The sequence below is a fragment of the Mobula birostris genome, chromosome 7 (genome assembly GCF_030028105.1).
Source record: "Mobula birostris isolate sMobBir1 chromosome 7, sMobBir1.hap1, whole genome shotgun sequence".
Taxonomy (NCBI): Eukaryota; Metazoa; Chordata; class Chondrichthyes; order Myliobatiformes; family Myliobatidae; genus Mobula; species Mobula birostris.
In genome coordinates, this window is record NC_092376.1 from 26,817,105 (window position 1) to 26,832,663 (window position 15,559).

A 15,559-nucleotide genomic window follows, 5' to 3' on the forward strand; every position below is an offset into this window, starting at 1 on the left:
TAGGCTAGACAAAAGAGATGCAGTAGATGTTGTATATTTGGATTTTCAGAAGGCCTTTGACAAGGTGCCACACATGAGGCTACTTAACAAGATAAGAGCCCATGGAATTACAGGAAAGTTACATACGTGGATAGAGCGTTGGCTGATTGGCAGGAAACAGAGAGTGGGAATAAAGGGATCCTATTCTGGTTGGCTGCTGGTTACCAGTGGTGTTCCACAGGGATCAGTGTTGGGGCCGCTTCTTTTCACATTGTACATCAACGATCTGGATTATGAATAGATGGCTTTGTGGCTAAGTTTGCTGACGATACGAAGATAGGTGGAGGGGCCGGTAGTGCTGAGGAAACGGAGAGTCTGCAGAGAGACTTGGATAGATTAGAAGAATGGGCAGAGAAGTGGCAAATGAAGTACAATGTTGGAAAGTGTATGGTTATGCACTTTGGCAGAAAAAATAAACAGGCAGACTATTATTTAAATGGGGAAAGAATTTAAAGTTCTGAGATGCAACGGGACTTGGGAGTCCTTGTACAGGATTCCCTTAAAGTTAACCTCCAGGTTGAGTCAGTAGTGAAGAAGGCGAATGCAATGTTGGCATTCATTTCTAGAGGAATAGAGCATAGGAACAGGGATGTGATGTTGAGGCTCTATAAGGCGCTGGTGAGACCTCACTTGGAGTACTGTGGGCAGTTTTGGTCTCCTTATTTAAGAAAGGATGTGCTGACGTTGGAGAGAGTACAGAGAAGATTCACGAGAACGATTCCGGGAATGAGAGGGTTAACATATGAGGAACGTTTGTCCGCTCTTGGACTGTATTCCTTGGAGTTTAGAAGAATGAGGGGAGACCTCATAGAAACATTTCGAATGTTAAAAGGCATGGACAGAGTGGATGTGGCAAAGTTGTTTCCCATGATGGGGGAGTCTAGTACGAGAGGGCATGACTTCAGGATTGAAGAGCGCCCATTCAGAACAGAAATGCGAAGAAATTTTTTTAGTCAGAGGGTGATGAATCTATGGAATTTGTTGCCACGGGCAGCAGTGGAGGCCAAGTCATTGGGCGTATTTAAGGCAGAGATTGATAGGTATCTGAGTAGCCAGGGCATCAAAGGTTATGGTGAGAAGGCGGGGGAGTGGGACTAAATAGGATAAAATGGATCAGCTCATGATAAAATGGCGGAGCAGACTCGATGGGCCAAATGGCCTACTTCTGCTCCTTTGTCTTATGGTCTAATTCCAACCTCCAAGATAAGACATGAGTAAATGTTGGACAAATCACCAGGACCTGATGCCAGTAACCAAGAAGTTTAAAGGAAATGGCTGCAGAGATAATGGACCCACTGGTTGATTTTTTTTTAACTCGCTAAATTCTAAGAGGGAATCAGAAGACTGGAAAATATCCCTATGTGACTCCCTTCAACAAAAAGGGAAGATAGCCCAGAGAGCAATACTGCACATGAATAGGCCCTTGCCTACCAGTCTCTTAATCACCTCTGTCGTAATTGCTTCCAATGCTCTGGTACCTACACTCCCTATATAAAAAAAACTTGCCTTACACATATTCTTTAAACTTACCCCCTCACTTTCAATGCCTGTCTTTGACATTTTTACCCCGGGAAAAAGATTTATCTGTCTCTTCTAATCAGAAGACAGAAAGTGTATGAAAATGGGCCAGTTGGTTTAACATATATTGTTGGCAAGATGATAGAGTCAATAATCAAAAAGGAAATAATTAATGATTTAGGAAAGCTTATCCTAGTCAACATGATGTTATGAAAGGTAAATTATATTTGCAAATTGCTCAAATTCTTTGAGGATGTTACAGGGAGAGTTGGTAGAGGGGAACCTATAGGTGTAATGTATTTAGATTTTGAAAAGGCATATGACAAAGTGCCACACAGGAAGCTGATACACAAATTGAAAACCCAAGGTATTGGATGAAGTGCATTAGTATGGATTGAAAACTAACTGTCATATATAAAACAAAAAGTTCCAGGCTAGAAGGATGTAACAAGTAGAGTTCTCTAGATTTCTATTACTGGTCATCAATTGTTTACTATTGATATTAATGACCTGAAAGAGGGATTGAAATGTAACACAAGTCTGATGATGATATGAGAGTAGGTGGAAGAGCATGTTGTGATTCTTCAATGGGGTACAGATGGAGAATAGAGTTTATTGTGGGGAAGTGTAAAGTTAAGCACTTCAGAAGTATGAATTACAAAATGTTATCAGGCATGTCTAACATGTAGATTACAAGGCAAAGGGTACTTTTTGGCAGAAGGATTGGCTTTAAGAATACTGAGGTAATGTTACAGCTACACAGAGTACTAGTGAGCCATGTCTAGACTAGTAAGACAACTTTTTGGTGTCTTACCTAGCATTAAAGGCAGATCAAACAAGAGTCTCTAGGTCAATTTATGGAATAAGAGAGTTGTCCTTATCAAGCAAGGCTAGAGGATTGGGTCTACAATATATTCCTTGAGTTCAGAAGAAGTAACCTTACTCTTAACATACAAGATCCTAACAAGGCATGATAGAATAAATGTCAGATGTTTTCACCAGTGATAGTCTCAAACATGGGCATTTAGCAATAATAAAGGAGCATATTATTTAAAACTGGTGTGCATAGAAATTTCTTTTCTCACAGGGTGGTGAGTCTTTGGAATTTTCTGTCCAGAAGGTGCCGGAGACCCTATCATTAGATATATTTAAGGTTAAGATTGATGAATCAAGTTATGGGGAAGTGGCACTGAAGAGCAGCTGAGGACAGTATAGATTAGCTATGATCATACTTATTATGATCATACTATGATGGACAGACAGGTTTAAGAGGTCCGATGACCTATTCCTGTTTTGTTGTGTTCTTGTGTTTATCAGCAAATATTAATGTGATCAAATTCCCGACTGACAAGATTTGCAATTGAACACTCAATTCTACATTCACAGTCCACTGTATAATTGAAAGCAATGCTCTAGCCTCTTTCTTCATCTCTTCTTATGGGTCAGGAGGAACAGTGAGGCTCCCCTCAAGACCGCTTAAGGAAGTTTCCCCTACTATCATTCCCAGTCACATGACTCTATTCCCCCTTATAAGCTACTGCATTCCACCTCACCGCAGGAAATCTCCTGGATGTGGCATTCGACCACTTTGAACCCTCATAGATATCAGTTAGACTAAACATCTGGCTAGCAGGGAATTGGACCTAAATGTTAGTCAGATCCTGAGAGTAAAATTTCCAGAATTTCTGAGTCCCACTTTTGCTGAGAGTTTCAAACAACTTTTTTTTTCCACTAGCAAAAGATCTGACTACAGTGGATTCCGGTTAATTTGGACATATCAAGACCAGTATATTTTGACCCAATTAAGTGGCTGCCCCAATTCACTGAAGTTTCATGGTAATAGTTAAAGTATAAAAATGACAAGCTGAGTAACAAATTATGTACTTCAATGAAATATGGAACAAATTAGAACACTATCAATACTACTGCAGTACTATAAAACTGCGTATTAGTTCCTAATAGTTGTGGACAGAGGAATTCATCCAGTGAATGCTGGTGCATTCTTTTGATTAACTGTAAATTAACAAAATCAGTGCTGATACCTAGTGTAGATAATGACTGCCTTCATACAATGCACTCAACAACTGCATCCTCCAAATCTTCATTTTCATTGTAACATTGAAAATGATTGTCAATACCCTCGAATTCTTCAGAGAATAAACAAAGGGAATCCTGGCTATTATCTTGATTAGTTTTCGATTTTTTAAAGAGTTGGCTCAAATAAGCGGCTGCCTCAATTATCCGATGGCCCATTTAACCAGAATCCACTTTCATGGACATGGGTGAGCTGATTTGTTAAGACTGCATCATTTTAGGCTAACATAAATTTAAACACTACAATTAAATAATCAATGCATGCTGTGGGCTTTGTAGGTAACACTGTTGTGTATCAAGATGGAGCTGATGCATGAAACACATTCTATGAAATTTAAAACACAAATAAGAAAGAATTCATATTTTCTCAATGTAGATACCTGCTCCATCTCCTTGTTTTTGTTGGTCACATGCTTCATCATCATCTCTTTGTTAGAGTCCAGCTTCAGGCAAAGTTCTTGAGCGGATGAGAGGTCAGTGAGGGCTGTGGTCTTTTCAGTCTGGACTTGGCGAAGTTCTTCATCCAAATTCATTATCACCTTATTAAGTGAGCAAACCTGGGTCTTGTAGGCATTTCTTGCTGCCCCTTGCTGCAAGGGAAAGCCATTTTTTAGATTTTAAAAATATACCGAAGAATCAGAAATCTTAGTAACAAAACACAGGAGAGTTATAGCTCGGAGGGAAATCATTTTCATACCAGCTGTACAAGCAATCCAGTTAGTTCCATTCGCCAGCCTTCTTGCCATATTCATCCAGTTCCCTCTTGAATGCTACAATTAGATCTGATCTCACCACTGCCTTGATAGTGCCTAAACACATGCTCTGTAAGAAATTTTCTGTGTCAATTGTCTTCATTCTGAGATTCCTGGTTGTGATGCTTTCACCAACAGGAACAGTTCTTCACTAACTATTGTCTCTACCCGTGATTTTAAATCCCCCCGATCCCCTTATAAACTCCACTATATTAAAAAGAACCACAGCTTCTCCAGTCTGTCCATATAACTAAGATCTCTCATGCCTAGCAACACATTGGTAAATCTTTTACACAATCTCTGAAGCATTTGCATATTTCCTCAAGGGTGGTACCCAGAACTGGACTAAACCAGAGATTTAGAAGACGTTCATGATGACCTTTACTCTGTAACCTCAATTCACAAAACCCTGAATCCCATGTATTTTTTTTAAGCCAAGTTCTCCATCTCACTTGCTGCATATTTCCAGACAAGGTGGAGGAGAAGCTCAGCAGGTCAGGCAGTATCCATGGATGGGAATAAATGGTCGACAGTTTAGGCCAAGACCCTTCATCAAATCCTGTTGCTTGACCTGCTGACCTCCTCCAGCACATTGTGTGCACTGCTCTGGATTTCCAGTATCTGCAGTACCTTGTGTCTACATATTTTCAGATATCTTTGTTCTTGAATTCCTTTAAAAATTGTGCTTTCATTTACATTGCTCCTTCTTATTCTTCCCACCAGAATGTAACACATTGCATTTCTTGACATTACATTTCATCTGCCTTTTATCTGCTCTTTCCACCAGCCTACCTCCATCTGTGATGAATTACTGTATAAATTAAGTGAAATTGCATGAAAAGACAGAAGTAACAAATGGATGAAAGCTATTCATATATTCAGTTTCTGCAAACATGCTTATAATAATCTTGAAATAAGTCAACATTTATAGATACACACAAAACCAATAAAATGCTGTCACTTTCATATTCTTGAAATGTGTACCAACTTAAATAAACAATAATTAACAAAACTAGGAATTTTCAGAGATAGCATTAAAGTACGGAATTTGAAAATTTGCTGTACACATGCTAATAAACTACAGGTCATAAATTTGTCAGTTCTCACCTCCTCAATTTCTTTTTCAAGTGAGCTAAGTTTTTCACCCATCCTGCGGTTTTCAGAGTTAGCATTAACAAGATCTAGCTGAACTGAATTGAGCTCTCCTTCTAGTTGGCGGACCTTCAGTTCCGAGGACTCTGCCTGTGCATTTGATCTACAAACTTGCTCCAGCAGATTAAAATTTTCATTTTCCTATTAAATATATAAAAGATTCAATTGTTTAAAAATAATCAACCAGTAAGCACTACTGCAATATTTGTGACTATACTTAACTGACCCATTTATCATAAACGACATATAAAATATCTCAATGTAATCAAATAAAGTGAAGAAAGCACCAGCCTTGAACCCTCACAGGAAAAGAAATGCAGGAGGAACTCAGCCAGTCGGGCAGCCATCTACGGCAGGGGAATAAACTGTTGACTTTTTGGGCCAAGGCCCTTTCCAGTCCTGATGAAGGGTCTTGGTCCACAATGCTGACAATTTATTCTTCGAAGATGCTGCCCGACCTGCTGAGTTCCTCCAGCACTGTGTGTTTTTTAGCTCTAGATTTTCAGCATCTGTGGAATCTCGTGTTCAGCCTCAGAACCCTGTTAGAAGCATAGAAACATAGAAAACCTACAGCACAATATAGGCCCTTCGGCCCACAAAGCTGTGCCAAACATGTCCTTACCTTAGAAACTACCTAGGGTTACCCATAGCCTATTTTTTTTTTTTTTGAGTTCCACTTACCTGTCCAGGAGTCTCTTAAAAGACCCTATCGTATCTGCCTCCACCACCATCGCTGGCAGCCCATTCCATGCACTGGCCACTCTCTGCGTAAAAAAACTTACCCCTGACATTTCTCCTGTACCTACTTCCAAGCGCCTTAAAACTATGGGTTCTTGTGTTAGCCATTTCAGCCCTGGGAAAAAGCCTCTGACTATCCACACGGTCAATGCCTCTCATCATCTTATACACCTCTATCAGGTCACCTCTCATCCTCTGTCGCTCCAAGGAAAAAAGGCCAAGTTCACTCAACCTACTCTCATAAGGCATGCTCTCCAATCCAGGCAACATGCTTATAAATCTCCTCTGCACCCTTTCTGTGGCTTCCACATGCTTCCTGTAGTGAGGCCACCAGAACTGAGCACAGTAGTCCAACTGGGGTCCGACCAGGGTCTTACATAGCTGCAACATTACCTCTCAGCTCCTAAACTCAATCCCACAATTGATGAAGGCCAATACACTGTATGCTTTCTTAACCACAGAGTCAACCACCGTAGCAGCTTCGAGTGTCCTATGGACTCAGACCCCAAGATCCCTCTGATCCTCCACACGGCCATGAGTCTTACCATTAATACTATATTCTGCCATCATATTTGACCTACCAAAATGAACCACCTCACACTTATCTGGATTGAACTCCATCTGCCACTTCTCAACCCAGTTTTGCATCCCATCGATGTCCCGCTGTAACCTCTGACAGCCCTCCACACTATCCACAACACCCTCAGCCTTTGTGTCGTCAGCAAATTTACTAACCCATCCTTCCACTTCCTTATCCAGGTCATTTATAAAAATTACTTAGAGTAGGGGTCCCAGAACAGATCCCTGAGGCACTCCACTGGTCACCGACCTCCATGCAGAATATGACCCGTCTATAGCCTTCTGTGGGCAATCCAGTTCTGGATCCACAAAGCAATGTCCCCTTGGATCCCAGGCCTCCTTACTTTCTCAATAAGCCTTGCATGGGGTACCTTGTCAAATGCCTTGCTGAAATCCATATACACTACATCTACTGCTCTTCCTTCATCAATGTGTTTAGTCACATCCTCAAAAGAATTCAATCAGGCTCGTAAGGCATGACCTGCTTTTGACAAAGCCATGCTGACTATTCATAATCATATTATGCCTCTCCAAATGTTCATAAATCCTGCCTCTCAGGATCTTCTCCATCAACTTACCAACCACTGAAGAAAGACTCACTGGTCTATAATTTCCTGGGCTATCTCTACTCCCTTTCTTAAATAATGGAAGAACATCTGCAACCCTTCAATCCTCCGGAACCTCTCCCGTCCCCATTGATGATGCAAAGATCATTGCCAGAGGATCAGCAATCTCCTCCCTCGCCTCCCAACAGTAGCCTGGGGTATATCTTGTCTGGTCCCAGTGACCTATCCAACTTGATGCTTTCCAAAAGCTCCAGCACATCCTCTTTCTTAATATCTACATGCTCAAGGTTTTCAGTCCACTGCAAGTCATCCCTACAATCGTCAAGATCCTTTTCCGTAGTGAATACTGAAGAAAAGTACTCATTAAGTACCTCTGCTATCTCCACAGGTTCCATTCATACTTCTCCACTGTCACACTTGATTGGTCCTATTCTCTCACGTCTTATCCTCTTGCTCTTCACATACTTGTAGAATGCCTTGGGGTTTTCCTTAATCCCGTCCGCCAATGCCTTCTCATGGCCCCTTCTGACTCTCCTAATTTCTTTCTTAAGCTCCTTCCTGCTAGCGTTATAATCTTCTAGATCTCTATCATTACCTAGTTTTTTGAACCTTTCGTAAGCTCTTATTTTGTCCTTGACTAGATTTACAACAGCCTTTGTACAACCATGGTTCCTGTACCCTACCATCCTTTCACTCTCATTGGAACATACCTATGCAGAACTCCATGCAAATATCCCCTGAACATTTGCCACATTTCTTCCGTACATTTCCCTGAGAACATCTGTTCCCAATTTAACCTGCCATCAGAACACTCAATGATCATTAGTTCCTATGCCAGCTCCCATGGCGTTTCATGTCCATGCTCATTCACCCTAAAAGGAATAAACTCAGCCATGTTGATATACAGCCAGAAGCCACCTTGTTAGGTATCTACTGCACTGAGTGTAAGTTTGTGGTCTTCTGCTGCTGTAGTCCATCCACTTCAAGGTTCAACGTGTTGTGCATTCAGAAAAACTCTTCTGTTGTAACACGTGGTCATTTGAGTTACTGTTGCCTTCCTGTCAGCTTGAACAGGTCTGGCCATTCTCCTCTGACCTCTCTCATTAACAAGGTATTTTCACCCACAGAATTGCTACTTACTGGACATTTTAAAGGCACTATAAACTCTAGAGACTGGTGTGTGTGAAAATCCCAGGTGATCAACACTCAAAATCACCCTGTCTGCCACCAACAATCATTCCACAGCCAAAGTCACTTAGATCACATTTCCTCCCCACTCTGATGAATGGTCTGAACAATAACTGAAACTTTTGACCACATCTGCATACTTTTATGCATTGAGTTGCTGCCACATGATTGGCTGATTAGATATTTTCATTAATGAGGTGTACAGGTGTACCTAATAAAGTTGGCACTGAATGTACAATGTTAATGAAATAAATTGTTTTACAAGACCTAAACGAAGCCATCAACCATGCAACCTCAGCATTAATAACAAGGGCTGCTAATTTTGCAGAATGCAATATGTAGATAGAAAAAAAATCAGCCTTGTATAGCCAATACCTATCTCTTGTATTCTTTTATGTGTGGAAAAGGGAGGGAGGGGGTGATGTTTTTTATGGTATTTCTTTGTTTTGTGGCTGTCTGTGGAGAAGACGAATATCAGAGTTGCACTTGCATCTCAGAGTCATACATACTTTGATAATAAATGTACTTTAAATGTTCATTTCCAAATTTACTTTCCCCCCAAAATTCCTACACCAAATATATTTAACAGACAAAACTGACAAACACGAGATTGTGCAGATGCCGGAAATCCAGAATGCTGGAGGAACTCAGCAGGTCAGGCAGCAGCTATGGTGAAAAATAAACAATTGACATTTCAGACCGAGACCCTTCATCAGGATTTGACAATTGGATGAAATCTAGAGAGACATACTTCCTTGAAAATTTCTTCTCCCATATTAACCAATCTCAGCAAGTAAATGCATTCACATATGGATGGTATCTTTCATAGCCATAGCATAATTCACAAGGACTCTACTACCAATTGAATATTTCTAAAATACAACCACTTTTATTGCAGAAACGCTTTTGTGCTCACTGAAGCATTGTTAATGAGTAAGTCATGTAGCTTTCCACAACTTAAAATTAAAATTGTTTCATTGGACATCTGGCATCGTTAATTTGAACAAATGGAAATAATCTTTTGTAATGCTGGGCAAGGGTTGAGGAATGAAGGTGGTAAACAGATCCACTCTGCTATCCATGCGTACAAGAGATTCTGCAGATGCTGGAAATCCTGAGCAACACACGCAAAATGCTGGAAGAATCCAGCAGGTTAGGTGAAGGGTCTTGGCCCCTCTGTAGTTGCTGCCTGACATGCTGAGTTCCTTCAGCATTTTCTGTGGATTGCTATCCATGCATAAAGAGAAGAGAAAGAAAGCTAATTTGTTTCAGCATCACTACTACAGGCCCTTCAGCCCATTGAGTAGATGTGCCAAAGGGTCAGTTTCTGTGTTGTCCTTTTACATGACTCTGACTCTAATCTAGATATCACTGAAGGTAACATGATGATCTGAAGACTCATGGAATGCAGACAGGGATTAATAGCTCATGTTCCCAGGAACCAAATGAAAATGCAAAAGTTCAATAGGTCTCTGGTAATAGGATGCGATGGTGTGTAACACCGAGCCCAAGCATCCTGACCAGATGCACTGCTCTACATAGTGCCAAAAACAAAGGATTGGTCTGAAGCTCCTGACTGTTGGGTTGACCTTCTACAAACAACAGACACTCCACCTTGGTTGCTCTTTGTCAAGAAGTCCAGCTGCTTTGAAGTTACTGCTGCTGCTGCTTCAGCCCCAAACACTCATCAGTTTAGTGATATTGACATGAAAAGCACATTCAGAATGATAAAGCAGAGTGATCACAAAAATGGCAACCTGGATTTCCTTAAAAGAAAACTTGTTAAATACCACTGTATTACTTCTGAGAGATGTATCCAGGTTTTAAAGGCCATTAGGTGCACACCAGCTCAGCAGAGCAATCCTGATCATATTGATTCATCCTCTATGTCCCTGTACCCCTTCAATATATTATCTTCTATGCCCCCCTTCAATATATTATCTTCTAACATTTCCCTTTTGATTCCTTTGCCATTTATGTTTATGAGGGGTAAATAACATGCCAGACATCGTTGAAATTTGGGAGGTAATGCAAGCTCTCAGAGTAAACCCAAAAGATGGTACAGAGAATGAGCAGAGTTCACCGGAGCTTTGAGGTTACAGAGCTAACTATAACACAACTGAACTATCCCAAGAAGCACCACAATGTTCCCAGCTTTTACTTCGAGTTAAAATGGAGCTGGTCAATTTTGTTCCACTGGATTCACATTCTAATATTTAAAGCTTATGCTGATGTGTTGCCCTAATTTCAAAAAAATGTGTTAGTAACAAGGCAAGATGTGGGAATATATTGGAAAATAGCTGTAAATGCACTAGTAATGAAAATCATTTGACTATCCACCCTGTAACAACTGAAAGGTCAGGATTAAGATCAGGCATTATATGAAGCACACTTATAATTCACAAATGCAGACAGATTCACTGCTATACATGGATGAGCAATCAAATGAGTCTTTTTTTTGTTAATGATCTGCCTTTTCTGAAATACTAACCAATCCACTAAGCATATTTTCCACCTTGGATATCTCAGTAATATAATCCTGGATTTTGAGCTTCAAATCTTTAATCTCTTGAGTAGATTCTTCCAATTTGCGATTTGCTGCCTGTAACAAACAAGTCAACAACACTATTAAATATATCAAACCTCCAAGTTATCAGAATTTTTCTTCAATGAATATTCTTTTACATTTAAATGTAATTACATCTAAAACTTGTCCAAATAATTATAATTACATCTACAATTAATAAATCAGTTGACATATGTAATTTAAATTGTGCAGGTTGCATTTATATAAGACCATAAAACATAGGAACAGAATTAGGCCATTTGGCCCATCAAGTCTGCTCCACTATTCTATCATGGCTAATTATCCCTCTCAACCCCAATATTCTGCCTTCTTCTGTAACCTTTGACACCCTTACTAGTCAAATACCTATCAACTACCGCTTTAAAAATAGTGGAGCCTGGTTAAGGGCCGTACATTTTTGCCCAATTAAGCAGCTGGCTCAATTAGTTGAAATTTCATGGAAATAGTCAAAATCATATAAAAAAGTGACAGACTACCATTTAACTGATTAACAAATGATGTATTCAAATGAAATACAGAACAAATTAGAGCACCATTAATGCTACTACAGTACTATAAAACTGTGTATTAGTTCCTAATAGTTATCATCCGAGGAAATTATCCAGAGTATGTTACACTGATTGACAGTATATGAACAAAATCAGTGGAGACATCTAATGCCTTAATATAATGCCATCGACAATTGCATCCTCCAAATCTTCATTTTCTTTGTAATACTGAAGATAATTGTTGATACCTTCAAATTTTTCATAGTTCCTAACTTGCTGAAGTAGTGAAATAGTTTCATTTTCATTCTTGGCTGTTTCTGGCATCTCCAAGCCTGATGCTTAAAGCCACAGTGAGCGAAACAGTTCTGAATTGTCTTACTGTTCATTTCTTGTCAACTATCAGTGACAAAAATCCATGCGTTTTGAACACAAGCACACACAACTGGCACTACTTAAATACTGCTCACTCTAAGCACGGTGTAGTATCTAAAAGCCACACAAGTGCACGCACCTGACGCTAGTAAGAAACTGTATGGCAACAGTCTCCCGTCCCAATTAAGTGTCATAGAGTCCCAAATAAATGAAGGGAATCCCAACTATTTTCTCAATTAGTTTTTGTTCTTTAACACTTGTCCAAAATAAACGGCTGCTCCAATTAACTGTAATACTCAATGACTTGGCCTCCACAGCTATTTATGGCAGAGAGTTCCACAGATTCACCATCTTCAAGCTAAAGAAATTCCTCCTCACCTCTGTTGTAAAGTCCTATTCTGAGGCTGTGCCTTTGGCTCCTAGATCCCCCAACTTTAGGGAGCATCCTCTCAACATCCACTCTTTATGGGCCTTTCAATATCTGATAAGTTTCAATGAGATCACTTCTCATTCTCCTAAACTTCAGCAAGTACAGGCCAGGGCCATCTAATGGTCCTCATTCATTAACCTTTTCATTCCTGGGAAATTTTCTAATGAACCTCCTCTGGACCTTCTTCAATGACAACAAATCCTTTCTTAGATAAGGGGCATCAAAACTGCTCATAATACGCCAAGTGCGGTCTGACCAATGCTTTATACAGCCTCAGCTTTAATATGGTGTTTGGAGACATTATAGAGGGCAAATAAAAACTCATGTCTAGACTTTTTGCTACCGACTAGGTTTGCAGGACTGAGACAGAAAGGTGGACAATTTCTCAGTGGGTGACGTTTCTCTTTTTGGCAGCAGCCTCTCTTGGCTGTATGTTTGTCACCAGTTGTGGGTTGGTTCGTCTGTATCTGTTCAGATGCAACTGAGGATTTGATGCAGATTTGGTAACAACAAACTCTCTGTGGTTTCTCAAATTGACCAGGAGCCAGCCATCAGACAGCCAAAATTTGGTAACTTCTGAGTACTAAATGTAAGTCAGTAGAAATGCATGCCAATTGCTATGCTCCTGATTACCTGAAGAATACTCTAACCATCTTCTACCTTGGCTATCTTATTGCTAAAATTCCATGACAATACCATGTTGCATTATCCATTAATATGGAAAAATACCCTAAAGTGCTTGGTGGAATTATAGTCAAGAAGACAAAGGAAGAACCATTAGGAGAGATGATCAAATGTTAGATAAATGGTGCTGCAGCCAAAGAGCGTTTTGTGCAAGGTTCACATTTAGCATTTTTAAAGTAGGAAAAGATGCAAGTCTAAACATAGTTTGACAGGAAAATCCTATCAGCCTATAGCACCTTTAAACAAGTGCCGACATTACAGGAGGGCAAACACAGATCTCTGAAAATAGGAATGGAATTTGACTTTGGCCAAGGTAACCATTGGAAATCACAAGCTAAAGACTAAATACAGTAGCTACAGCTCATATAAATAGAAACAATGGGTTTGGAAAATTAGAGGACATATGGAGGACTGAACTTAGTTGGGACATAGTATAAAGCAAGGTAGCCAATAAACCTAATAAACAGGTTACAAATTACGAAATAAGCTTTATCTGAAACTAGTAAAGTTCAAAAAGCACATTCATTTTAATAAATACTTGGACAATTTAAATATTGAGCAGCTATAGTTCATTAGAGCCATGCTGTGCCAGAACACGGACTTGCGAATTAACTGACAAATAGTATATGGTAGCAACTAATTATTTTAGAACCATCTAATGTTGTATCTTAACACCTATATTAAAAAGATCCTGTGTGATCCCTGCTATCAGATAATTGTGATAAAATTGATAAGAGTTTTAAAATTTTGATGGCTGCCCGATAATTTTTTTTTAGGCAATCCCTTAAGATCAAGGATTATTTGCTTCCATTCTGGTTCTCCAGGTTCTCAAGTAACACGAGGCCAATAATCTTAAGAATGAAGGCTTAACTAACACATAAGGTACATTTGGTTCTCTGACCTGTACTCAGTGGAGTTCAGAAGGACCTATTGAATCTTACCAGATACTGGAATGCCTGGATAGAGTTTCAAAGAATTTTCGATAGCTAGATATATAGATCTTCTAAATGATATTACGTACTTTGCCCCAAAATGTCTCATTTGAACCTAACTTCCTGACCCAACATCTTGATGCAAATAAGAAGGTAGCGACTATATTTAATTAGGAGTTTAAGGAGATTTGGTATGTCACCAAAGACTCTAGCAAATTTCTACTATCGTAATTTATAGTATATTTTATGTACTGCACTATCTTGGTGCCATAAAACAACAAATTTCACGACCTACAGCATGTCAATGTGATAATAAACCTGATTTTGATTCTTAACAGTGTTGTTGGTCTGATAGAGGTTTGATGTAAGTGCATTAAATTTTCCCAAGATTAAATGGTATTCTGCGCCCAACTCATTGGTAGCAAGACAAATAGAAAATCAAAATCAAGTGCTTAGTTGTATCTATAATAACTCTGAGAACTCCCTAACAAATTCAAGGACCTCCACCCTTACCTACAAATTCCTAAGCGCTTACTTTGTTGTGCCAAGGCAGAGAGAGTAGAACTGAGAATGCATGACTTGAAATCATTGTATCTCAGCACCAGTAGTGGGAAACAGGGGCTAAACAGGTGTGTATGTTATATATTTGAAATATACCAAATACAAAATTGGTTCCAAGGTTGTCAAGCCAAGGAGAGGTAGTGGGGACAAGCTCCCACTACCTAAAAGTGCTCCTCACGGCATGCGCCTCAAATAGCCTCTGCCAACCAAGTCCAACTCCTGGTCTTCTCATGTGGCTTAGCCTCAAGCCCGGAGGAATTGTTTCTACTGACAGGAGAAGGAGCGAAGTCGGGTCATGGCGCCTTAAAACCAGTGCTTTGGGTAGATGGAGCTCGTCAGCCTGGGAAGGCAGTCCATCTAAGAGAGGGAAAACTCTGATTTCAAACCTCTGCTGCCTTGCGGCCATACCCACTGATGGGAAAGGCTTCGGGAGTAAACCCTGAGGACAAATCCGGAGCTGGAGTCCCTAAGGCAGTCTGACGTTGCCTTCAACCTCGTTCTGGCAACTCCTGCGATGACACTGGTGCCAAGCTGCATCGGCCCTTGCCCTTCCCTTGGACAACATCAGTGGAGTGGAGAGGGGAGACTTGCTGCATGGGCAACTGCCGGTCTTCTATACAACCTTGCCCAGGCCTGCACCCTGGAGAGGACACTCCAGCGGCACCTCACCGCGACGGCACAGAAGCAAGACTTTCCAGGTGCAGATACATGGTCTCGCAAGACTAACAGATGCCACCAACCAACAAAATACAATTTATGAAAGGTAAATTATTGATACTAATATCTCAGCTGAACACTGTTAATCTGACTCTACACTGAGGAAATCAAATCAGCAATGTTAAGTGGGTTTCTTTCCAGTATGTAAAATAAGAATCACAC

At 40.1% G+C, this 15,559-nt stretch overlaps 1 protein-coding gene across 1 annotated transcript in view; it reads right to left on the reverse strand.

Moving 5' to 3' along the window:
* The window catches only part of LOC140200684 (testis-specific gene 10 protein-like), a 115,454-nt gene that overhangs the window by 29,649 nt on the left and 70,246 nt on the right, over positions 1-15,559 (reverse strand). Inside the window, 3 exon segments of the mRNA XM_072264250.1 lie at positions 4,032-4,241; positions 5,511-5,696; positions 11,118-11,228. Of these exon segments, the coding sequence (XP_072120351.1) occupies positions 4,032-4,241; positions 5,511-5,696; positions 11,118-11,228 (507 nt within the window).